The sequence below is a fragment of the Ciconia boyciana genome, chromosome 7 (assembly GCF_034638445.1).
Source record: "Ciconia boyciana chromosome 7, ASM3463844v1, whole genome shotgun sequence".
NCBI classification, from domain to species: Eukaryota; Metazoa; Chordata; class Aves; order Ciconiiformes; family Ciconiidae; genus Ciconia; species Ciconia boyciana.
The window spans coordinates 9,458,790-9,485,073 of NC_132940.1; the positions used below are offsets into that span (position 1 = coordinate 9,458,790).

Below are 26,284 nucleotides of genomic sequence, written 5' to 3' on the forward strand. Positions count from 1 at the left end.
TTTGCTTTCTTCATTTTAAATTTAAGAACCACTGACAGTGGTAACTGAAGCATTTTAATCTCATCAAATATCCATGTCCATCTCTATAGAGACAGCCACGCCAGCAGGGAAAGATACACATCTATAATCGGGTTGCACAGAGCAAATTTTTCTCGTTCCCCCACCAGAGTCTAATGGGATGAGGGATCTTTTGTTTGCGGAGTGCTGCCTCGCAGTAAAATCCTAAATACGGTAAAGGTTCAGCCCAATGCCAATAGATGTTTAAGGAATAGATTTTTAAAGATTCATGTTAATTTCCTGATAACTTTCAAATACCAGCTTTTCCCTGTAAGTAGACAAATGCCTTCTATTTGTATCCTGGGCTTTGTCACCTGACATTGATCAGAGCCTGTATATATATATAAAATGTACATCAATGAAATGAAATTGTTCTTTGAAGCTGTCGTGTTAACTGTAAACCTGTCCAAAAGAAAATCTTGCAAACTGCTGGGAAACAGAAGGGAGATGGCTGTGGCTTTAAATATGCCTTGGCTAGGCAGTGGCACTAGGAAAGGATTGGAATATGTAAAATGATACTAAATATCTGTGTAATCAGGACTAATTATATGGCATGGTTATTAGCTTGAAACAGGACATGTTGTGCCCACCGTTTATGAAAATATATTAAAACATTACCAGATTCCACACACTCATTGAAAGAAAGCTGCAGAGTTAATAAACGTGTAAGGGACAACTAATTGGCTGCTTTGTCCCAGCCTACTACAGGCAGAACAATTTCTGTTTGAGGGAATTAGTGCAGCCAAAATGTGTTATAATGATAGCCCTGGAAATAGCAACAACCTGCAACACTTCCAGAGCACATCTGACTGAAAGATCTTAAAGAAGGAAACATTTATGTTGGTATCACCATGTTGCAGAGAAGGAAATTGAGGCACAGAAAGGGAGAGGTGGTCCTGAGAGTCAGAAATATGGCTGGTACCCAAATTCAGGCACCTTTCAAGAGTTTAGTCCACGCAGTCAGGCCGTCTGACAACAGCCATCCTAGAGCATAGGCAATGCGGGCAGTTCAGTGGGAACTGAATTAGGATCATCTGGAGCAAGAGGCAAGAACTGATGCAACAGCTCCAGTTACAGAACCAAGATTGAGGCTGGGGCTAGGGTACCCTCTGCTATCCCGTACACTTGTGCAGCTTATTTCAAGAGGTAAAGAGAAATAGCTATATCTGTATAAGGTGCTTATGTGCCTGTAAGTGAATCCAACTGGTCAGCTGGACCTGTGGTTAAATTCCACCTACCCTTGTCTACAGAAGCCCCTGTGACAAGTGTCACCTTAGATGGTGCCTTCAGTTCCTTGCTGTGGAACTGTGCCCACCGCCCTTCCAGGAGTCAGGCTCCACCGACTTCCCAAGAGGCCACCATGAAAGTGAGGTTAGGGCTGGAGCCCTCAAGTGTTTGCTGAGCCTGCCAGTGTGTGAGGCAGTAGGGGTGCTGTGTTTTGTCCCTGAGTGGCTGGTTGCTAGACATTAATGTTGAACCTGTCGTGGTGGTGGTGGTCTCTGAAGGGTTGGGGTGAGCTTTGGTGCACCTAACTCCGCACTGGGCAATCCTGTTCCCTCCCAACGTGTCCTCACCAGCGAGAGGAGGTGTTCACAGTTGCAGGCCATAGACATCAAGCTTAGAAGCTTCTGCTCCCTCTGTAACCAAAGGAACCTCTGAGCAAACCTGAAGTCCCCAAGTAGCTCCGATCCCTGAAAAGACCTCTGGACTGTGCACTGACTCTGTAGAGAGGCCAGACATGAAAATTAAATGCTTAAAGGGGTTTTTTTAGCACTGTCTTTGCTTCGTAGACAGTTCTGTCTTTACCCCCTCCGTCTCCAGCATGGTTATTCTCCCGTGCACCCTCCCTCCCACCACAGCTCATCCAGTCCCTCCCAGAACCCTTCAGCCCCTTCTCTCTGGCTGAGCTTCCTCCAGCCTTCCCCCAGTTCCCCTGGAGAGCCCAGCCCAGTGGCCACACAGGGTTTCCCACGGCCTGCAAGGGAAGGTCAGGACTTGTTTCAAACAGTAACCCCAATGTGTCCTGCAGTCCTCATCATGGGAAGACCCCGTGATCCCAAACAAACGCCCAGTTCAGAAGGATAATGTCCATTTTTATCAGCATGCTAAGCAATTATTTTCCTGAAGGTGATGTGTCTGCGGCAAGATGACTCAGCTGGGGAGGGCAGGAAGGTTAGAATATTTTCCTATGTGAGCTAATGAATTAAAAGCCTTGCTAAAAATGCTGGACGTTTTCTGGAGTGACAAACTGGTAGGCCTAAGAATTTCTAACAGAGTAAAAGAGACCTCTGTGCTGCCTACAGAAGCTGCTGGAGAAGAGAGCACTGCCACTTAGCCATACTTCAGAGAAGCTCAGGAAAGTCTGTCCTGGAGACAAAGACATCTCTCTAAGGTTGGGTTAAGTGGGCACAGAGCAGGAGAGCGCAGTGCAGAAAGGGGCTGTTGGGTGGCAGTGAAGGTTCATGCCCTTCCTCGCCTCTTGTTACTGTCCTTTTTTAAGCTGCTCATTTACCAGCAACTTCTGCTCCCACTGCACTCACTGGAAAGCATTTGAGTGGGGCTCCCTTTGATGCTGCTGGTGGCACAGGGAGCTCTTCCTCCTACTGAGTCTCTGGCCTGCGCTCACCTCTTTCTACTTGTGCCAGAGTAAAGGTTAAGATTGCTTGGGTCGAAAGTGAGAAATGTCCTCCACTGAAATCTTTGGTAAAAGGTGAAAAAATTGTAATACATTAAGAGAAAGCAGAGTACAACTGTTAAAAAGAATGGTTAAGGTAGGAAAACTGAATTTTTGCTGAAAAATTTGCAAATGCCAGTCACCTTGCACTGCCTTAAGTCCACCCCTTTGCCCATATCAGCATTGCTCTGTTCTTTCACTCTGGCTCATTGCGCAGCAGAGCCCTGTTCCAGCATGGTGTCAGCAGAGGAGATGTTGCCTCTTTAAACCACTGACATTTTTTCTCTGAGAGCCACCAGTTCCATGTTTCTCATTTTCTGGACACACTGGAGTTCAAATTATAGAAGTGCTGAGTGCTTACAGCTCTGGCTGAGGTTAGGGGAGCTGGGCTTTGAATAGACACAATGTAGGTACCCTGAAAAATCCCACCTGGGCCTTGCTAGTGGAGCATTCTGCAACTCATGTCTACACCACGTTTTCCTGTAGGCAAAACCCAGGCTCTCTGCTCACAGGAGTGTTGGAAGAGAAATTCCTTCCTGTGTGGGAAGCTCACAGTTGCTGCACTGATACACATGAGAGAAAGGTCCAGGAGAAGATGAATAATTCTGTCTAAGAGCAGGGATTTGATGGCATGCAGCAAATAATGCCTGGGGCCATACACTGAACAAAAAAAGGACAGAACAAAATATTGACTGGCCCCTCATTAATTGCCGTCTGTCCATCGTGCCCTGAATGAAGCAGCAGTCTTGTTGAAGAAAAAGTAGGCTGTGATGAGGTAATTAAAGACCACATCAGAAGCATATCTGCCAGGAGGTTGAATTAAAATTGCTCTGACAGCCTTTATTCTGGCAATTCCTCCTTTTGCTGCTTGACTTTGCAGCCTTAATGATGATGTATGAGTTCACAGCTGCGTACCCAGCAGGCTGGATGGGCCCACGGGACTGTCCCATCATCCTCAGAGGTGACGGGCACCATCATCTGTATCACACTGGGTGGGGCTGGGGAATGTCTTCCTGTCTATGGGCACAGTCTGATCGGAGGCACTTCTGCCAGGACAACTCAGCCTTTCAAGTTTTGAGCCCCATCTTGACACTAAAGAGCTGTGTCCAGAGGTTTTGTGGCCTTACAGGCTCAGACTGATACCATCCCAGGGATTTGCTGCTTTCTGGCACGCGCTGTGTGTGGGCCCTTCTGTCCCACTGGGTCTGGGATGTTCTTCCCAGTCCACCTCTTCCCATGTTTCAGAAAAACTCCTCTCTACACTTTTAAGCTCTGCCTTCAGGATTTTTGAGGTTTCACCTACATCTAGTAGTGCTTTCTTTGACCTGGCCATGACTGACATGAGAGCTGGGACTGAAGCGAGCTGGGACTGAAGCCACCTGTCTGCTTTATAGAGATGGCTGCTTCTTGACATTCTCTAGGGGCTCTGTTTGCTGCCATCCCCAGCCCACTTAAATCACTGCCTTGTCATCTTTTCCCCCACCATTTTCAGTGGCTAAGAGGAGAGCAGAGTCTAATAAACAGAAAAAATATTCTAGACCAAATTTGATCTCAGTGAAACAGAGATCTGAAATACTCCACAGCTTCCGGGGCACAGTAGCATTGCAATGCTGTGAAAGTGAGAGAAAGAAAAATCGGGCATCTTTTCTTTTTTTCTCATGACTTCTTTCACATGGAAGGAGATGTTGCTGGCCATCTTTGAGCCATTCATTCCTTGGTCTCTGGGTGACAGGGCATAGGCATGTGTTAGTATAGGAAAATATAGCCCAGTTAGCAAACTGGTTTGAATGAAATGTCTGCCTGGGCCAAACAAACTACACATTCTCCAACACATGGGCAAGGAGGCAGCTCAGATTTCAGCTGCACATTTCAGCCAGCTACCACTGCTACTAAGAGCAAATTCAGTGTCTCCATATTTTAAATTTTTTTTTTTTGTTATTGCAAAATAAAACTGACTTGGGTCTTCAAGGAGAAGTTCCCCAGAGCAATCTTGAAGACGTTTGTGGGTCTGGCCATTCCCCTTGCCCACAGAGGATACACGGAGGCTCTTCACCTCCCCAGGCTACTTGTAACATCAGCAGCTCACCCTACTATGCCCCTGAGGGGGTGAAGGGACTCCGAGAAAGTCCCAAAGCACCAAAATGGTGCCAGTATCATAAACGCCAGTACCATAAACGTCAATGCCTCTTGAATTGTGCAGACACAGCAAAGTAAATGGTTTGTTCCCCTTCCTCCAGTGCTGCTCCAGAGAAAGGTCAGCAAAACCACTTACAATTTGTAGAGAAAGGAGGAAATGAAATGAGGGCAGAAAAAAAAAAAGTCAGCTGCAAAACTCTCCATCACCATCCTGGGTCCCTTGGAGGGAGGACTGCAACCTATCTCAGGGATTTCACCAGGACCTGGTCCATGGGTGCCCTATAGCTGTGTCGCTTTTGTAGGGACAGGTGGGACCAGACTGTATTTAAAAGTCTTCCCTGTGTTACTGGCAGGGCCAGCCAGGGCTGCACTGGTGCACGATCCTACCAGCTAGCACAGAAACACCACCTCGCAGCCGGAGCCTGCAGACTGTCTTAACTGGCTCCCTGCCTGTTCAAGCAGTGCAAAGCTCAAATGAGTGTCTAAAAAAAACCTTGCTTTACCCTCCCACATTGGCCGGTGCTCCTTTAAAGGGAAAATTAAAAAAAAAACCAACAAACTGCTGAGGAGTCAAACAACTTCAATCTGATTTCCAGGGCTGTAAATTGTATTAGTAATGGGAGCACTACTATGGTTTAAAGGCAAATTATATGTCTTGCCTCAAAAATTAATTTTTGTTTTTTCCCCCCTTCTTTATTGGTAATTATAATCTGTCAGCTCACTCCCACACACGTCTGCACGTTTTATGCAACTCTTGATACTTGTAGCTGTCGTTAAAGAAAACCTTTCAGGTTTTAAACAGTGACACATTTGCGTGGGTTCAACGAAAAGGATCCATTTGCAGAGTTTGGGGAGATTTGCAGTGCTTGGCCAGCTCCCAGCAGAGGGCTCACCAAAATACCACATTACAACAATTACCTTGTCAAGCACTTGGGAAACAGAGTGCCGGCTGGAAGAATTTTACCCTGGATTTAAGCACATACACACTAAAGCACATGCAAACAGCCAAATACACCTCCGGCTTGGTCCTGCTTTCAGACAGTCCCTGAACAAAAGGTGTGTAAAAATACTTCAGGACTAGCCCGGGGGGCCAGTGTGCCTGACGGGTGGCCCAGCAGGAGAAAATAATCTGCATTACTGTATGAAGAAGATTGGGTCCATGTTAACAATCCCTTTCAAAATGAAGGTGCTGTCAGCTGATTTAATTTAATTTACTCTACCTTAATTTACTTTTGGAAATGAGCTAAATGAATAAATTGAATTATGGCTACTTTAACTCCGAAGGAGCATATCCACATAGGAGCTTACTGTGGCTAATCAGCTTTACATTTATACCCTAAATGTATTTGGATTAGCTCTTACAGGCATCCTCATATAGATACGCCTGGAGATACCCACTTGCTTTCCCTTTCCTTCCTTGGGCTTGTTGCTCTGAGGAAGCGAGGGCTCAGTAAACAGATTTGGAGCATCTGTGTTATTTCATGCCTCACCCCTGTCTGGATTTACCCTGCATTTCTAAAGAGCAAGACAGAGCATTCTGCTCTGAAAGCAGAGACAGCTGCTATGTGTAGGGTGGGTCAACATGGGTAATGTCTGATGTACATAGCACGTTAATCCCAGTATCATATTGCTAACTTGAACAAGCTCAAGAGACTGTCATTTTCTGCTACATCTCATCAGGTAAGTGCAACCCATTATTCTCCTGCTGCTCCTTAGGAAATAGGAGGACAGGAGACAAAAACCTATTTCCATCCTCTCTGCAGCTTCCTGCTCCAGGGTCAGTAAAGATACACAACGATGGCTGGGTCTGAGCCACGTGCATTGCTTGTAATTGTGGCTACTTCTCCTTCTCTTGTGTGATAATGTGGTTCCAGTTACAAGCTAATTATTCCTGCCTCCATGCACTGTCTCCTTGGTGAAGCAGGTATGCCTTGCTGCAGTGAGCTGGGGAAGGAGGGCAGGAACCGATGGATGGATGACAAATAGCAGGATCCCTTCAGTGGCACAGGGACAGACTTCTGCAAACTCTCCTGGGGAGCAGGCTCTCATATGATGCCTTCTCTATAAGCAGCATGGACCAGCCCCTGCATTCAGAAAGGTAGGGCCACAGGGTATGGACCTGATGAGATTTCCAGATAATGCTGGGATTCTCCATGCAGCACATTAGTGGGGTTTGTATGGCCCAGAAATCATAATCTGCTGTATGTAATAGGTAGGTGGTTGTCTGGCAAGTGCAAATTTGTGCTCACTTTCTGGAAATAGGCACTGGTGACCGCTTGAAAAAAAAAAATCAAGCCTGTGGTAATGGCTGAGGATTTCTGACCTTTGCTCTAACATTTCAAATTTGTTTTTATTCCTTCTAATTGGCCTTGCTTTGGAGCATGCACATTATCTAACTGCCAGAGCACTGGCTGTCATTATCTGCTGGGCCATTTGATTTGTGTTTTTTACGTTTGAAACTTGTCAGACGTTCCCAGAAAATACTGCGCTCCCCTCGCAGTGTCAAATATGGGCCTGGTTAATTGTGCATCCCTGAGAGTGAAGCATTTGAAGTAATCAGGCATTGATTGTTTAGCTGCGATGGACGCAACGGTAACGTGTCCCCTCTGTATAGAGGGGAAAGTGTAAAAATTAGATCAGCAGCTACATGACAGCAGCCAGATTTCTTGGTTTCAGGGATCAGAGGTTAGTCATTTTCCAGCCTTGATGATTCATTTTTGATCCCACTCACGTGGCTTGGATAACTTCGTTTTCTCCTCCCTTTGCAACTTAAACACAAATTCTCTTCTGTTTTGGCCCTCTTTAATACACCAGCTGCAAAGTCACTAATTCAAATCTATTGCTCCCCACCTCAACTTGCTTTACCTGATGGAAACAAAAGTGAAGAAATGTGTGTGTGAAAGAGCTCAAAATACCATAGTGGCACAAGCATGCCTATGGCGGTCACTTTGTAAAGCTCAGCTCATCTAAAACATTAGCCCAGTTTGTAAGTCTGCTGATTCATTTTAAGACCTTTCAGGTTTAAGGTTTCCTAACAATTAGAAATACAGATACAGTTGTTTTAGATGTGAACGTGTACACGACATTTGGAGTAGATGTATATAGGGCTTGTCTTCTGTAGTCGGGCTGAGAGAGCTACAGGAAGCAATAGGAATATCCCCATTTTGCAGAACGTGAAAAAGAGCATCGCTGGAAACACCAAGCTGTTAGACCTCAATGTGAATTATGCATCTGCTGTATTTAGATAGCAGCAATTTTGCTGTTGAAATCAGAGGTTGGCATTTTCTCCCCATGGGGTTCTGTAACTCAAAATTGTGTTGAGATCAAGCATGTAGTGGGGTTTTTTTAGCTGTAAAGGTGAATGTATTCAGATTATTCAAGTGGTGATTTTTTGGATGTACAATTAGTTGACTGAGAGATGTGGTATAAATTTGGTATTGTAATTGCTATGCCTCTGAGATTTCAATTTGCAAAACAGTTTGCATGGCTGCAAGATTAACTGTTGTACGTGCGATGAGCATGCAGCAGAGTTGTGATTTGATCATGACTGTCTGTCAATTGGCTGTATGTCCAAAAAAATCACTTTGTCACAAGTACCTGATGTGAACAGTGGTTGATACTCACGATGCTTCAGTTCAGTGGATGCCTGGATGGCTGCTAAAAAAGGCCAGTGTCTAAAAATCCCACCTGTAAGTGCTGTTGGTTAGACAGGATTTCCTTTTTCTGTGTTACTCAAATCATGAAAAAGGAAGGAGGTTTAAGACCCATTTTTATCCTCTTTGCGTGTTTCGTATTATATTGTTTCCTTCATTTGCAGAGAGGAGAATGGGAATGATGTTCAGCAGCACTGCTCTAGTGGACTGGATGAGTGGGCACAGAGAAATTGGTGTCTGTACGGAAGAGCCAGCCTCAGGACGGCCAGGAGCCGAGCCCTGCCTGCCCGTCCAGTGCTGGCTCTGCCCTGGGAGTGGGCAGGCAGGCTGTCAGCAGCGACACGGGCAGTGCTGATGCAGCCCCAGGGCAGGGGATGGACTGACTGGCTGGCTTTCCTATGTTTTGTGTGATTCTCCATTTGGTCCACAGCTGCTGCTGTGTTTGGGTCTCCAGTGTTGTCTAGGAACATGTCAATATAATTATACACAGAACCAGAGAAACCGCTTGTTCTCACTTCAGTGTGCCTTTCAGGTCTCCCTCCCAGGGTCCTAATTTATTTATTTTTGTCTCAGTGTTTATCTCTTCAAAATACCACTGTGCCTTAGGTTGGTGATTGAACTGTGGAGATGCAGGAGATGCTGAGCTGGTGGCAGCTGCGACTGCAGTGAGGAGGGGAGGGCTGGTGGAGGTAAAGCTCTCTAAGCCCTGGGCCCTATCGGCCCCTACATTATTTCAATTCTTTTAAAGTGTATTTTAAAACCTCCTTCTGCAAATAAAAGCAGAAGCACTGACAAACACACACCTGCGAGGTGGGGAAGGCAGGTTTCTCTGTGTTGCTACAGCAGGCAGGTTTAGAAGGGGCCCAGTTCCTCAGGGGTGAGTCAGGGTGGAGGGATGAAGAAACCTGGGTTTCCATCTCAGCTCTTTTCCTTTCAGTTCTCCCCAAATCTGCTGCATGGCCTTTGGTAGGTCACTTCACGTTTGGTAACGTGGCTCTGTGAACGGATAGGTGCTCCCCTTCCTAGCGTTTGTGTCTCCGTATGAATTGGTACAGCACCAACACCAGCTTGGCTTGGGTCTCCAGCTGCCGTAGCGAATACAGATAACTGATACTAGAGGGAGCAGACCGAGTGCTTAAAGAGTAGATCGGGCACAAGTAGAGGACCCTCTCCATTTGTGTCCTGCCGTAGCAGTGGGGGGGTGAACAAACAAAATCGGCAGGGCATGGCAGGTACTGGGAGGAGCCTGTCTGAGTGGGCATCCTGAAGGCTCATCGGAGCCCCTTGGCTGGTGTGAGCAAGGCTGACAGCGCGGTTTGATTTCCTTCCTCGGGATGGGAATGGATAGTCGGGTTTTGCTGCTTTTACAAAGGAGAAGCCATCAAAAGGTGTATCTGCTTTTACAGCCGCAGCACAGCCAGCTTGGCGAGGGGAGGTAATTCACACTCTGCCAAGATAAGTGGGAGATGCAGCACCACAGGGTTGGAGCTTGGTACACGCAGGGGATGATGATGGCTGCTCGGAGCTGGTGCTGCTTGGGGTGAGCGCGGAGGGACCCCGCTCTCTGCCAGCAGTCTGCAGGCAGGGCTGTAGGGCTGCCTTGGCTGCCAGCGGGCAGCCAAGAGCTGGTTCCTCTGGCTCCTGGTCCCAGCGTTTGGCTCAGAGACACCTTTGCAGTTGCAGTGCAACCTGCCAGTGCTGGCAGGGAGCTGTGAGGCGAAGCTCCTCACTCTGGGATGGCCCAGTGCTGTCCAAGTCTCCCAGAGCAAGGGATGGTGCTGCGGGACCCACACTCCTTGTCATTCAGCCTCTCATCAAAGCGAGGTCTCTGGGTACGATGGTGTGAGTTGTGCCACTTTCTTGCCAGGCCTGGCTCTGCCCAGCAGCTAGGCAGACCAGGGCTGAGGCTGTCCGGTCGCTTGTGCCCGTCTTGCTGTGAAACACAAGTGTGTCAGGACCCGGAGGGAGGAGAGGTGGCAGAAGCGCTGGGCTGTGAGATGGAGGATTTTAATTAAGACCTCTAAGCAAAGAGGCTATATAAGTAAATAGAATAGAAATGTTACAGAATTAACTGATAATAAAGGATAGAGATTTACTTTTCCTTAAAGTAGTTAACATGCATCTTGCACACCATAAACACATACCCAGCAGCACTTTGTCTGGGAAACAAGTAGTGAGACTTATCAGGAACCAAAGCCTTACAAAGTAGGTCTGTTCACATGGACAAGCTGCGGGAAGCCGAGGAGCTGTTTCTGTGGTGCTGAACTGTGATGAGCTCAGTTCTTATCCTGTGAACTCCTGGGGCATCACTGCAAAAGTACTTTGTATTTAGCATAACTCTGCTCCTTTGGAGGTCAGTAGTTAAACTCCCACTGCTCTGTTAGGACTACAGCCCAAAAGGTGCGCTGGAAGTGCAACACTCCAAATAGTGACAACTAAAGTTTTGCATGACCGTTAGATAATTGGAGTTAATGGACACAGAGAAATCGCAGTATCACATCAGGCTCTTTGAAGGCTCTGGTCTGGATGCTGGAAGCACTGGCATCATGTGTTGGGTGACGGGTGATCCGCTGCCATGCAGCGGGAGTCTGTCACTAAGGAGTTTGGCCCCAGCTGTGAACATCCCTGGCAGGGGGGGCAACCCACTGGTGAGCAGACCCGTGAACACAGCTGTCCTGTGAACGGTATATGCCCCAGAAGGAAATATTCACAGTGACACAAGGGCTGTTAATGAGTAGAAATGAAGTGAAACATTTCCGGCATGTGGGGGCTGCAGTGAGAAGAAAACAGCAGTAAGTGCATTAGCCCAAAGGGAAGCAGCGGGGTCCTTCTCTTGGAGAGCTCAGAGCTAGTGCAAAGCCCTTGAAGTCTCCTGGAAGGACTAACCCTGCTCTGGCCAGAGGAGGAGGGGACCAGCTGGTCTTTAACCACCTCTAATTTGTCTCGAGCTGCCAAAGCCTTCCTTGCAGATGCACTTCGCTGTGAGACTTTACACATGGCTTCTCCTCAGAGCACACCCCACACACAGCTTACCTGCTGCTGAAACACTGCAGTGTTTTACAATACCTGTCCTCTCTCTCTCTTCCTTTGGCAGGAAAGAAAAACTGCCGCTTTTTAAATGCACTGCCCAGCGGGGCCAAGGGAACAGCCATGCTGGCAGCAAGCCGGAGAAGAGGAGCCAGGGGCATCTGAAGGACCAGCCTCTCTCCATGCGATGAGAGGAGAGGAGAGGAGAGGAGAGGAGAGGAGAGGAGAGGAGAGGAGAGGAGAGGAGAGGAGAGGAGAGGAGAGGAGAGGAGGCTGGTCTGTGAGGCGAGGCGGAGGAGCACGTCTGGATCTGGAACCGATGATGTTTCTCTTTTATCCCCAGACAAGTATTTTGAAGATAACAAATAGTCCAAGAAGGAAAGAGGGAGAGGGAAATTAGCTAGAAATTTTAATATTGATTCTTTTTTTATTTATAGATGGTAAATCAATTTCAGGGCTTTTTTATCCTTTTTTTTTTTTTCTTGGTCTCATCTCTGGGAAAAAAAAGAGTGACTTGATAGATTTACAGAAATCATTTGCAGCGGCTGAAAAGCTATTTGTTAAAATGAGAAAGCCTCCCCTTCCTCCACCAGCCTTGCTCTCTCTCTTTAAAGGGGTAATCCATACGATGAGCTAACGAGGGAGTCCTGGCTCCCCTGCTGCACCATGTGATGTATTCCCTTTTAGTGTCAGGCTCAGAAGCTCTTATGCCAATTGCATGTGCTAGCCCTGTTAGCTTGCATTAAGAGAGCCTGATAAATAGCTTCTGGGAGTCAGGCAGGCACTCCTCAGTGTGCCGTTTATCATCTGCTGCATGGTTAGGTTTTTTGCTCTTCTATCAGATCATTTGAGGAAAGGGGTCATATGAGAAATGTTACTGTCAGGCTGCAGGCATGAAACTCGCTGCAAGACCTGTCTAACAGGCAGGAACCATGGTCCTCCAGCAAAAACTGGTTGGGGTCTAGAAAGACTGGACTTCCCACCAGATGTACGACTGAGGCAATGTGAGCTCGGGGTAGTGCTGAAAGGGCTGAACAGTGTTGTGCCACCACTGTAAGAAATCCCAGGTAAAACTTCACCATCCTCCCATTACATGGACAGCATGTGAAAGCCCTGCTTGAAGCCACCGTCACTAGGCAGTCTTGTCTCCTGTCTTGTGTGACTAATTGAAACATCTGCCAGCGATGTGGATCTGAAGCGCGATGCCAGTGCTTCTCAAACTGGAGAGTAAAAGAGGGTGATCCTGAGGGGAGTCCAAGTGTCTTCCAGGGGATGGGAAGGGAGAGTGCACTTAGAGGTGTCTCTTGCCAACCCATCAGAAGACGCAGGAAGCAGCTTCTCTTCACTGTCTTCTGCTAGGAGTTGGGCTGCAATGGTGGCTTGGAGTAAAGAAGGTGCCAAGACCCAGTGGATAGAGAGGGAAAGGATGAACCAGATGGGGGGGTGAACAAAGACGTGTGAAACAAGACTGAATGAGCTCCTCTTTGTGTGGGGTGGCCCTGAAGAAGTAGTAGCCCCAGATACTCCATTCTCTAGTAAAAGAGCTGGGTTGGTTGCTCTTCTCCTCTTTCCCAGGACTTGAGTGCCGTGATCTAGGAACAGTCAGACTCAGCTGGGTCCTCGCTCTGGCCTGTGTGTGAGAGGAACGTATCCTGGGGATAAATGAAAAGGTATGAGACAACTGAGAATTATAGCCTAAAATAGGCCTTCCAGGTCATTTAAATTTACTGTCCCTTGTGAAAGTACTCTGTGAGTCTTCAGCAATGGAGACCTGTCTGCAAGGCCCGAGCATGACCAACACTGAACAAAGGTGTGATCTAGGAAGAACTGAAAGCAGCTTGGGTTGCATTTATGCAGCCAGGAAGCTAGTAGGCCCTCATATGTTCTCATCTGTCTTTGAATACAGTTCCCATATCTATGTCTTGATGGAAAGAAGGGAGCTCTGTGTAAGGTCCTTGAGCTCCCTTCCATACAAGTAAACAAACCAAGCAGGGTCAAGGCTGAAGTCTGCGTTCTGTGTCTCAGGACCCCACATGCACTTCTGGAACCCCATCACAACAGCCCTCCTGGGAGCAACTGGCACATGGTTTCCATCCAGGTAGCATTACTGCAGCCAGAAAGAGTGAGCAGGTACAAGTCAGGATAAAAATTTGGCTTTGCATGCCTCCGAAAAAGGATAAGCTACTCAGGATCTGACAAAACTTGAGCTGATTGTGTCTGTGCATTAGTCACCCATTAGCTGGGCTTTCATTAGTTAGTTTCTCGCTGATAAGGGGAACTTGGTTGAAAACAAGAAAGAGATATCCCACCAGAAGGAAAATGATTTAAAACACCAAGCAAACCTGATATTGTTAGTATTTCAAGGTGAGGGGGTTAAACTGTGCATGGTTTTAGGGGGAATAAAATGCCTTCATATGATGAATTCCAAGGCATCCAAAAAGGCACAGTGCTGGCTCTCTGTCTCCAAAAGCAGAGTAATGAATAGCAGTGACAGTGTGATAATTAAAATGACCTCTTGGAGATATGGATTAGAAGGTACGCAGAGGGGGGATAAGTTCTCCTTTGAATTAATCTAGTGTTAATTTACGACTATCGTTGGGTTTTATAGGGTTTTAGTGGAAGACTTTCAAAGTTGGTTTACTGGGGTGATAATGTTCCTTCTGCATATTCATTGGAAAAACACTTGCAGAATTCCTCATTACTGCTTTTTGAATGGTTCTGTATATACATATATATATATATATAAAATGAGAGAGTTTCAGGTATTGCTTAGCTGCTAAAGAGTCTACTCTAAAAATATGAATAAAGTGATAAAAGCAGCTGTGGAATGAGTGTGTTGTTTCATTTTCATTCCTTCCTCCTCACAGGCTCCCAGAGTTGCTTCAAAACCAAGATGTGGACAAGCGGGTTCTGGGAAGCTCTTGTGCTGCCCTGCTATCAGTTGTCAGAGGCTCCTGCCATCTGACTTGTAAAAGTCAGTCTTTTGAGTTTAGATTTAATAACTGGATCATCCTGGAAATCACTGTCTCCACTTCTTTCTTGTCTCCTGCCACCCGTATCTGCCCCACAGCCTGCAATTTCTAGGTCTTAGTATAGACCTAATGTAAAATGCTCATCTCTGCCCGAAATGCTTCCTTTCTGCTGAGATATCCCAAGCTTTTAGTTGGATAGAAAGGACAGATTGGAGACAGTTACCCATATGGGAAATGATGACATCCCATTTGTCAACTCCCATGCTGGTAACCTTCTTCCCATCCTCTCCACCTGCCTAGCAATACCATAACATCCAAACATAAGGTTATCTGCCAAGAGCATCTGCCTAGCTCCTCAGTCAGGCAGCACGCCTGTTCTGGAGCCCACCCTCCCCATCCTTGTTCCAGCACGTCATGTTCAAACTCCTTGCTCCTGCCTCCCATTTCAGGCCTGTCTCAGTTTGTCTCTGGCACCTTCTGGTCCACGCACAGCCACAGATGCCGCTACCCATTTTTTCCACCCTGAGATCCCAGTCATGCCTCCTCTGAAGCCTATAGGCAGAGCTGACTCTACAGTGCTTTCTCCAGAGACCCACCTCTGCTTTCGGGGTTCACCAATAAACCATGTTTCTTGAAAGCTCTCCCTGACCAGCTGGGGATGGGAGCTGGAGCCTTTCACTGCAGGCTCTTTGCTAGCTCGCATGATGAGGGCTTACACTTTGGTGTGGCAGAGTACGTGTGATGTGCACACACCATTTCACAAATGCTTGGGGAGAGCATCATGGGCGCTGAAAATATGAGACCTTTTGCTCCCAGTCTCTAGTTCGCTTTCCTCCCACACGAGCACTGAGGTCCTTTTCCTCCATCTGAGTGGGCAGATCCTGCATCAGAGCCTACTTCTGGCCTGCCATGAACCTCTTCTCCCTGGGGAAGACAATCTGTGTCTCAGATGTAAGTAAGTAATGCACGTTGTACACTCAACAAATAATTCTTTACTAGTCACCTGTGTCAGGTTCAAGGTAAGGCAACACCAGGGATTTTGAAAGGTTCAGAAGCCAATATGGGTCCAAAACTGGGCATCTAATTTGACAGAACGGTATTTACTCTTCAGAACAAAGGCACATGTTTATCTGAGCACAAGTGGAGAGCTCTTCTTGTCGGGAGACCAGAGCCCCGTTGCATTGCCCTGCCTCTTTCCCCTCTCTGCTTGGGGAGCTGGAGGGCTCTCCCTTGGAGCACTAGCAATGTATTTACCTCCCTTTGTACAGGACTGGGTGATGAATATTAAAATGCCAAAATTAACTTGTTTTCTGTGCATTCTGCTCTCCTGACAAGAAAATCCCGCTACAAACCCCTGCACAGGCAGTCTAACTGCGCTGAATTGGACCCTCGCTGTGAGGGGATTATATATTCTGATTGGGGCTGCGTTCGCAATTATTTTCTCTGCCACACCAAAGACCTTTACTGCAGAGCTGCAAACCAGTTATAGGAACATGAAATGCTTTGACTTCTTCACTAGGGAAACATTAATCCAATCACAGGTTATGTCCATTACATACTATGGCAATACTGTATACAGGAATTCCCGGGAGAAGGTTCTACAAAAATTGGAATCTCTCTATAACCATGTTATGAGATTTACTGGTGTGGATAAAATGGGCAGAGTTAAAATTACCAGGCTGGCTATCTCTAAAAGACAGGTGAAGTCTGCTGGCTATCATTGCTTCATAATATTACAAATGGAAAAGCCCTGAAGTAATTGAATAACACATCTGCTGAAAAAAACCTTGTGAACTGCTATAGCCTAAAGATAGACTGCAAGGAAACAATGTATGTACAGCACCCAGTTAAAAGGAAAAAGATGCTTTTCTTACCTGGTGCAGGAAGATATCGCAAATGCAGATACAGATTCTCTCTTTGCCTCCTAGATTATATGCGTGTGTGTGCTTTATTTATGTGTGTGTGTGTGTTTGTGTCTATCTCTTTTCATATAAAATAAGTTAAACCAGTTTCCTCAGCAGCCGGAGGCATGGTGCTGGATGGTAACGATTCATAAGCAGAGCTCACTGCGTTTCCTTTTATACTGGCAGTTGCTAAAAGAATTTGACATGGCTGGCAAAGGAGCTGATTTCTGTCCCTCTGTCCCTGTGCAGACAAAGATTTCAAAGCACTTTGCAAGAGTTGCTTAAGGTTTTCCCTGTGCTTTAGTATCAGTATTCAGTGGTCCATAGCCATGGTTTAATAGCAGAGAGCAACTTCACTGGGTCGCTGCAACCCCAGGGCTACGAGGAAGACGTGTACCGATACCGCTGCTGCAGCCACGGCCGGGAGCAGTCTGTCCCTGTAAGTGAGTGCCCCTGCACGCACCGTTCGGAGGGGGAGGATGGCCCACAGCCTGCCGACTGCCTCAGTATCGCCCTGTAAACGCAACCAGGCCGCCTCCAGGCACAGAAGAGCCAGGCTTCCTGGAGCCACACGCTCCAGACCCAGCAGAGCTGACCAACCATCATTTCATCCGTTCTCTGGAGGTACGTGCACTACGGACTGGACTTTTTGTGGTGCGTGAGAGGGGATTTCAGATCAGACACAGTACATCCTTCTATGGTTCTGCCCGGGCATGGAGGAGCACCTCTCATTACTCACGTTCTTCCCCATCTGGGAGCTCCGAGCAGAGATCCAAGGGCACCTGACATGAACTGCATTGCAGCAGCGTGGCTGTTAGGGGAGGTCATAGCTGGTTAATACAGGGAGGTGTGATTTATTTCCCATTTCATGCACCTCTCCATGGCAGACTAGCACACGTGGAAGGAAGATATGCTTTTGAGAGAGCGAGTCTGGAGGGGTTTGAATCTTCCTGTGGAAGGAACACAGGGGAGGCTGAGAGCATGAGTACTGATGGGCAAGGTATGTAGAAGAACTTTGAAATCAGAGTCCTTTTTGTTTTCATTAAGTTGTTCATTAATAAAGTTCTTTATCATTGAAAATGTTTAAAAAAATCCAAATTTACAAATATGAAAATGCTGCTTTTCCAGGAAGGCTTGAAATTTACTGTCTGGAAGCAGTGGGAACAGAAACCATCCAACTCTAACTTAAGCTGCAGTATCAATAGCCTGGGTGTACAAAGGAAGATTTTCTTACCATCTAGTATTAGGAACAAAAAAGTACTAGAGCGAGTTGTGCCATTGGGGACTAAGTCTTTCTCACAGTCATAAGGGAGCCAATATCCTACTGTGATCCCCCGTTACATACACAAAATTATACTGAGTATAAAGAGTCCCCTGTTCATTTTTCACATTTAGGGCTGTTACCCCCGGTACTTTCAGCTAAAGCAGCCTGAACAAATGCTGAGGATTTGTACACATTTCCCTTCGGTGCGAAGTGAAGGCGGGGGATTTTTTGGTTTTGCTGCATGTGTGCACCACTAAGATTAATGAGGATTGTTCCGTAGCATTTATGACCCCTTTTAAAGCTGGATGAAGAAATTTCTAGAGGTGTAATTTTTTTAGGTCCTAAGTGTTACCCCTGTTGTGTGATGCAGTTGCGAGACGCCCCTTTACAGAGCCATGCTGCCGTAAATGATGAGGCCGCTTGCTGGTGTCTGCAGCGCTGAATGCAGAGCGCAGTCCTGCCGGGAGACGGTGTGCTCTTGGTGGGAAGTTGTTTTCTGGCAAATCCATGTTGTACTTAGCACTTTCATTTCTTTCTCCCCCAAGGCAGATTCCTTTTCCCTCTTGGTAGGTCACAGCCCTGTCACACTCCCAAGGAGTTTGAGCAGCTGATCCTGAGTCACCAAGTGGAAAACACACAGCGTGTCTGGGGAGGCTTGACTAAGAAGTAGGAGGAAGAGGGGAGGAAAAAAGACGGAGAAGCACGATTCAACTTTAGCTCAGGAAACTGGTTGGAGTGTAGAGGTGCTCTTTAGCATGGGATTGGCTCTTGCAGAGCTTGTGGTTCAGCACTGAGGACTGGGGGAAACCTTTGGTCCTTTTAGGTGAAGAGTTTTTCTGTTCTTCTAAACGAAGCCAGGACTACACCCTGGAAATCTTGAATGCAACTCTCAGCTCTTCTATGGATCGTATGTTGCAAGATTTAGGATAAGGTGAGGAATATTTATTTCTGTGATTCATCTCTACCATCCAAAACCCCATGATATTTCTGCCTCATACTAATGTTGCTTTACGCAACAACATTATTTTTTCCTCACTTTTTTTCCATGTGAGGAAACACCCATTTCTCACATGGTGGCCCAAGACTCAGGCAACTGAAGTGAGTTGAAGCAGGACAGAAGTGGGTCACAGAGCCAACGAGGGAAGTGAATGAGACTCCACGGCTGAGCCATGGCAGCCAGCTGAGCGATGGCAGTGGGTGCTTGGCTACATCAACACAGATGCTCCCAAGGCAGTGTTGGCAGAGAGTAAACAGTAATTAATAATGGCTGTTAAATGCAGATATTTCATACCTCTCAACCTTGAAAAAATGGGAAGAAGGACTTTTGCAAAATACTTCCTTTTCTGTCACTCCCACGCTACATGTTCAGTACACCCTCTTCCTGAACTGAGCTGTCATTCAGCCATCCTGAGACTCCCCAAACCATTCATCTGAGGATTTCTGACTGAAACGGCTGTAAACATCACAGTTCCCAGGTTATTAGTTAGTTCCATGCCCACGATACAATCGGGGGATCTGAGATGACAGAGGTCGTGTGGAAAGCCACGCAGAGAAGAACCCCAGAAACCCCCATGCCACCTGCTATAATCAGTGTAGGTGCAACCTTTTGGGGTTAATCTTGCTTGCCCAGGATAACGTCCAGATATCTTTGATGACAAACCAAGATTTCCTAAGCTTCCTTGCTCAACTTCATCATAATTTCACACTTATTACCTCCATGTAGCCCATAAACACAAAGCTAAAAAGAACGTATGTCATTTAGGCATCGCAGATAGGTACAGAGATGGTTAGCTGCAGCAGTTCTGCCATGAATGCCAATTGTCCTCATACAGTGGAGGTGCAAGACATAATAGGGACAGTACGATGGTGCAAAAAGAAATCGTCACAGCCAAGTTCTCCCTTCAACCTGAGGCATGTGGTATTGGAATGAAACTGTTCCCTGGTGCCAATGCCATTTTTAAACAACTTAACCTATAAATTTCAAATCTGTAACTGGATTTAGAGAAGCCTGTGTATGGGTTCAAAAAAAAAAAACCAACCCTCTAATTTTCATTGATTTAGAAAAATGGTGGCAGTCTGCACAGCGTGGGGACAGAGGTGGAAACCCAAGCCCTGTTTTGAGCTGGAGTGCCATGGAACATGGAACATGCCAGGTTAAAAGGAGGGCACATTCTGGGAAGGGGAACCTGTATTTGGAAATCATCAAGGGCCATCAGAGCAACTAGTACTGTCCAGGGTAAATTTACCTGAATTTTCTTCCAACCTCCTCACTATTTCAGTATCCAAATGCCTGCAGTTTGTATAAAAACATGCTTGTACTCCAGGCTGTAGGTTCAAAACATTGGACTTGACCGAAGGCACAACTGAGAGGGACAAAGAGATGCATACTGCTGCTCCTTTGACGTGAGTTTATCAGCACGTTTGCGGTCAGTGTCCTCTCTGCATGCTTCCATGATATGGAGGGTGTGCCTGGGGGTTGCAACAACCCTCAGACTCAGACTTTTTTTTTAATCCCTTACTCTTAAATGCATGTAGGCCAAAATCCTTTGTTATTGTGAGTCCTCTGGCTGAACAGCTACAGGTCAGTTAATAAAAACAACAGTAATGATCACAATCGTATGTATCAGCAGTGGTACAGACTAGCCTTGTGTTTCTGTACCTGAGAAGGAGAAGCACATCCAACATATTCAGCCCTTGGCTGCCCCGAAGCATTTTCTTGTGCTGTTGGGAAGATGGGAGTGCTGCATGTTTCTGGAGAGGGGATTAATCAGTGGAGCTAAACACCACTAACCCCTTGCTACTGCCTGGCACACACTTAACCAAACCTAACAGAAAGAAGGAAGAGGTCACTGGTGTAACCATGGATGGCAGTCTGGTGTAACCCACACGGACCACGCGCCCAGGCAGGGACAGGGCTGCTCACTGTGGATCGGGTACGTCCCAATCCCATCTGGGCCAGTTCTGGCATCAGAAAAGCAGTTCCGTCCCAAAGCAAGCCACGAGACTACTCATTCATCAGCACAACTGCACTGATGCCAGTGCAGAATAGCAGGAAAGACTCTATCCCCATGTACTTTTAAATCATCAAGCTAGTAAGTACCCTGGCTTATAAGACGTAATCTTTTAAATGCAGTATGGATTTCTTCCCTGAATTATGCATGATAAGATCTTTAGGCATGAGCTTTATTTTTTTTACTGAAAGAGCTGTCTTTTGGTGGTGGTGGCGGTAATCACTGTGTTTTACAATTTGGCAGGCTGGCCCAGGGAAGGCTCCCTATCGCTAGACAATCTCTGCTAACTTCCTAGGAGTGTTGGGCCCTAGGATGGTGCCAGAGCATCTCCAGGAGATGTGAGGCTGTTAACCCACTGGCTCAACAAGCTGATAGTGGTCTCCAAGCAAAGTAGCCAAATCTTATGTTGAGAGAGATCAACAGGGGAAAAGGGAATGAATACTAAGATTTCAAAGGTGACCGGACAAATTCAGATCAAATCTGGTTACATGCAGTCCCCATCTGGGGGTCACTGGTTGCTCAGGGGTGTGTGGGAACCACACATCACACAAGAGGCAATGGGCAGGCACAAATTAAAACAAATACACGAAATTCCATCTGAACACAAGAAAACATTTTTTAACTGTGAGGGTGGTCAAACAGTGGAACAGGGTGCCCAGAGAGGCCGTGGAGTCTCCATCCCTGCAGATACTCAAAACCCAGCTGGACATAGCCCTGGGCAACCTGCTCTAGCTGACCTGGCCTGAGCAGAGGGGATGGACGAGATGATCTCAAGATCCTTTCCAACATCATCCATCCTGTGATTCTGTTTCCTGTTTCTTATACCCCTTTCTGACAATTTTACCAGTCATTTTGCAGCAAGCAGTGTAATAGTATCAATATTTAGCTCTTTTGCAGCATTTTTCTCTCCTTGACTTTCAATGCCTTTAATGAGGTTTGTAGTTCATCATCCCTTTTTAACAGCTAGGGGAACTGGGGCAGTCAGAAAGCAAGTGATTTGCTTAAAGACATTCAGGAAGATAGGGGCAGAGGGACCAAATTTCCTAAGTGTCACCTCCCATTCCTGGACCGGCACTGCAACTGTAGTGCCTATGCAAGTGGTATTTCAAGAGAGATGCCTGGTGTATCTAGCACCCAGTGAGAGGCTGGAGGCGCTGGATGCAGCACTCTATCCGCAGATGCAGCCCTTGGACTGTAAATCACAGCAAAGGAGAAATGCTTCTGTGCTTTGCCAGGGAGACAATGGTGCAGGCAGCTCTGCTCTGGTGAGCTCAGCTGAACCACAAACAAGCAAGCTGGTGCTTTAATGAAGGCGTATTCACAACTGGTAAAAACAGTCTTTACCCACCAGTGCTTCAAACTACAGGTCCAGTTTCTGTATATCACAATTATTTTTTTTTTCCAGTGCTTCTACTGCAGGTCTCAGATTTGGCCAAGCTGCAACGCATAACAACAGAAACGTTCTTTCTTAATAGTACTAGTATTACGAATCCTTAGAGATTCTAATATCATAAAAACTCCTTAACTAAAGCTCACATTGCTGTGATTTTGCATCTCAATGCATTTGGATCTATTGAGAAGTATACCTTTATCAAAAAGCAAAGTTCTGATTTTTCTCATGAATATTGAAAATCAGACAGAAGAGCAGATGTGCGTGCATGTCTACAGACACACAAGCATAGAGCCCCCACTTTAAGTACTTGCTTAAATCCCAGGTCCTGACAAATAGGAATGATCTACTTGTTACTCTTTTGGTGAGCTGAATAAATACGTGGACTGTGTTTGTATGGAATAGAGGAAGCAGGTAATCGCCATTTATGGACGATTAATCACAGCCATGTATTCTTTATTTCCTACTTATGGGTGATACAGTGGGCTGAATTTTAATCAGCTCTCACTATGGTGGGTTTTCATGTTTCTGCTTTCAGCAGTTAACACTTTGGAGATATCAGAAAACAAAATGAGTAGAATGGCTAGGGACTGGGATCACTCTGGTTTTAGCGATGACTTTGCTTACTGCCTTCAGAGAAGGATCAAAATAACGTCTCAGGAGTGTGGGCTTCTGGGAAGGTAACTTGGAAATGGGTGCAGTTAATGGTAACATCACATAACAGGCAGTAGAACAGTGAGCCGAGTTGAACTAAAACCAGCTCTGAACCCAGATTTCCACTGTCTCTACCCAATACACTTATTAAAACTAATGCAAAACAGGGAACAAAATGCTGCCACTGGCATGCAGGGAACATTCCTATTTGGAGGTGCTTTACAGCCGTTCAAGTGGGATAGTCGTAAGCAGGTGGAAAAGGGAGGCTCCAGTCCCGTGCCCCACTGAGTCAGTGATTCCTCCGACAGCAGGAACATCTACAAATGAACATGGGGGTTTAATGTTTTCTGAACTCGTTACTCGGTAGACAAAGCTGGCTTTTCTTAATGGTCAGAACTGGGAGCTACCCCTCCCTGGAGGGGGAATGCTGCCCTCCTTGGCCCCTGACTCTGGTACAGCTGTAGCTTGAAAGATTGGCAGAGCAAGTGCTCTAAGATTTCAGGTAGAGCTCAGCAAGGCTCATTAAAGGATTATTGCAGGACCGGCTCCTTCATTCTTCCTTGTTTTCTAACTTAAATATGCAGTATGGCAGAATGCTCTTCAGCAGAGACACAATCTTCACCCCTTTGTTCAAGGAGTGGCGAGAAAAATAATTAATGGAGCCCTTACCTCTTCTCCTTGGATGATGCTCAGTTTGACCTTTGCAGTTCTAAAGTGGTATTAAGATAAGAGTCATGTACTGTATCCTGACCTCAGTTACACCACCGTACATCTGAATTTGGAGTCAGACCACTAAAGTAATTAGAATTGACTGGGACTAAGACTGGTGCACGCGGTATTTGATATTTCTGGCATTTATATTCGAGGCAGTCAGTGGGATCCACTACATCACCCCACACCTGACCTATGCATGCCGCACACAAAGTGTTTGTTACACATGGTACTAATCGCACAGCAGGCGATTAAAATGGAGAGCATTTTAAAAGTCAAATTGGCCTTTTACGTCACATAGTTTGGGATAGGGGCCAGATTGCTCTGGATTATTTAGATACCTAACTCAATCAATGAGTATGAGACATTGAAATGCCTTTGGAAAAAAACCTGCAGTCCCTAATCTTTAAATTTCATCTTTAATTTTGAAGTGAAATTGGTGCTTAGAAAATATAGCTCAGGGAGGGCAGGGAACGAAGAGTCCAGTGAGCAAAACTGAAATCTCGCTGAGCCAGGAACGTCGTCAGCTGAAGAGGAGATGGGAAATTAGCACGCAGCTCAGGCTGGCTCACTCGCAGGAATACATTGACAAAATCAATGCAGGGAGATGACGCCATCCAGCCCCTAAAAACCTGGAGTCCTTTAAAATGAGGGCCCCTGGGTGACAGATACTTCTCCAGGCATTAAGACTCCCGCAGCCCAACCAAAGTACAAGATCAAGAAAGTAAATTTGAAGGAGTTACTTTATTACAGATAACGCTGCCTTTTCCAGATAGCCACGCTTCAGTTAAACCCACCAAACCAAACACCACGTTGCAATTCAGTCGGGAAAAGCAGCTTGCCCTAAGATATGATACAGGACAAGCAAAATTAATAATTTTGAGATGCATCATCATAGGAAGAATGTGAGAATTTTTTTTCTTCTTTTTATCAGGACTCTTGAGATTCTCCTCCTGGGCTACTATTTAAAGCCCAACTTTGTTCGTGCTGCTTGGATCCAGTTTTAATACCCTAGCATAAAAACAGACCTCAGAAAAGAAAGCAGCATTATGTTCTGCCATATGCAGCGGGCCAAGTGGAGAAGAGCCACTTCACCGATGGGTGTTACTCAACGATGGGAAGAATTTAAGTGATGTTCATGAAATGAGGATTCAGCCCCCACAAAGGCGCTTGGGGACATGGAGGCTATTTAGAGATTCAGAGGCAAAATGATAGATCCTTGCTTTGAAGTCAGCCTGAGACTGCAGAAAACCACTCTGAAATTACCCGCTGGCTTCAGGTTATCCTTGGTGTTGGGAGGGAGATGCTTCAGCTGCCTCTTCTGGGGCAAGGGAAAGATCTCAGTCTTCAGAGCTGCCAATACTCCAGCACTGGAGGTGTGTGTCAGATGTGACAAATCAGACGGGATTTACAGAGCAAGAAGTGCTGTGCGAGTACAGTGATGAGGATAATAAAGAGTTTCCTCCTGGATACACAAATGCTTTGGGGGTTTCTCAGGGTCTTAATCGCTAGCCCAGTTTGAGAACAGAAGAACATTGCTCGTTTGGGTGCATATACCTGTGTGTTCGTGCAAGAGCACACGCATATGTGCATGGGCAGTCTGGTGTTAACAAAAGATTTCTGTTGATCTCCAAACACAGTCAGTTTGTCCTCTGCTACACCTAGAAAGTGTGAACAGCATGGAAATGAAGATCTAATCCTCTTGAGTAATAATTTAGCTCTTTTATGCTGTAATGGAGATTATTAAAGCTGCCTTCACAATTTCCAAGTGCAATTCTTTTTTATTTTATTAGGAATTAAACTTTCAGATCCCACATGTAACTTTGAAAGTCAGTTTGTAGGTCAGTTTGAAGGTCTCAGTTTGTAGGTCAGAAACACCACGGAGATTTGTAACAAGTTACCCCTTGCCATAGGCTTTGTCCACAAACAGACACAGATCAATGGAGTGGGACTCAAATGATGGACGCAGGCCAGTGACCAACACTTTGTACCTTCCAAGCCCTGGGACCACAGCACAATGTATGCAGGAACCTCAGCAGAGGATCCAGCTGGCAGAACACGCACAGGCCAGTCTTACTGCATGAAAGCTTCATCCAGGTGCTCTTGTTACACCGTGGCTTCCAGGGAATACCATATTAGAGCAGTGATTTGATCTTCAAGGGTTGGACCATGCAAGATGCAAAGCAAGCCAGCACAATTCCTCTTCAACACTCATGCAAATTACTATTAAATGCAGGTGCATATTTGATTGCCCAGTGTGGGGGGCAGAGGGCTCAACAACGGGGGATGTTGGAGACAGGCATTACAGCATCAGCCTGGGCTGTGATCCTTATACTAATGTCCTTCTCTGACCGCTAAAGTAAGTCTTTTTTTTTTTCAGTTTCTATCTAGATCAGTGTTCAAAGACACCAAAACTAGTGAAGAATAGACTAAAATTTGAGCTGGAGTCCAAGCCAACAGGTCATTGAAGACATAGTTCAAGACGGCAGCATCATTCAACCAGCTGCGCCCACGTGTCAGCTGAAAAGGAGTGAGAGAAGGATCGTGCCTTCAGTCTGCTGCTTTTTGTCCTCCATCAGGCCTTTGCAAGTCACGGCAGTAAGTGTGGTCCCCAAACCCCAACAGTTCAGAAGAGAAAGCTATTCCCAGGGCGTCTTTTTGGAAGCAGCAAAGTTGCAGCCTTAGATTGATGTTCATTTTTATTTTGTAATCACAGCTAATTAAAAGAAATTAATAGAAACATAGCCAGATCCAAAAGTTTATTAGAAAAGAAGCATTGTAGTTTAATTATGCCACTATGTTGTGTATGACACAAAGCCCACTGAAATCTG

The 26,284-nt window shown here is 46.1% G+C and overlaps 1 protein-coding gene across 1 annotated transcript in view; it reads left to right on the top strand.

Moving 5' to 3' along the window:
- The window catches only part of AGBL4 (AGBL carboxypeptidase 4), a 988,954-nt gene extending 963,014 nt beyond the window's left edge, over positions 1 to 25,940 (top strand). Inside the window, exon 13 of the mRNA XM_072867873.1 lies at positions 25,834 to 25,940. Within this exon, the coding sequence (XP_072723974.1) occupies positions 25,834 to 25,921 (88 nt within the window). The 3' untranslated portion in view covers positions 25,922 to 25,940. The remainder of the gene's footprint in view (positions 1 to 25,833) is intronic.
- The last annotated feature ends 344 nt before the right edge of the window (positions 25,941 to 26,284 follow it).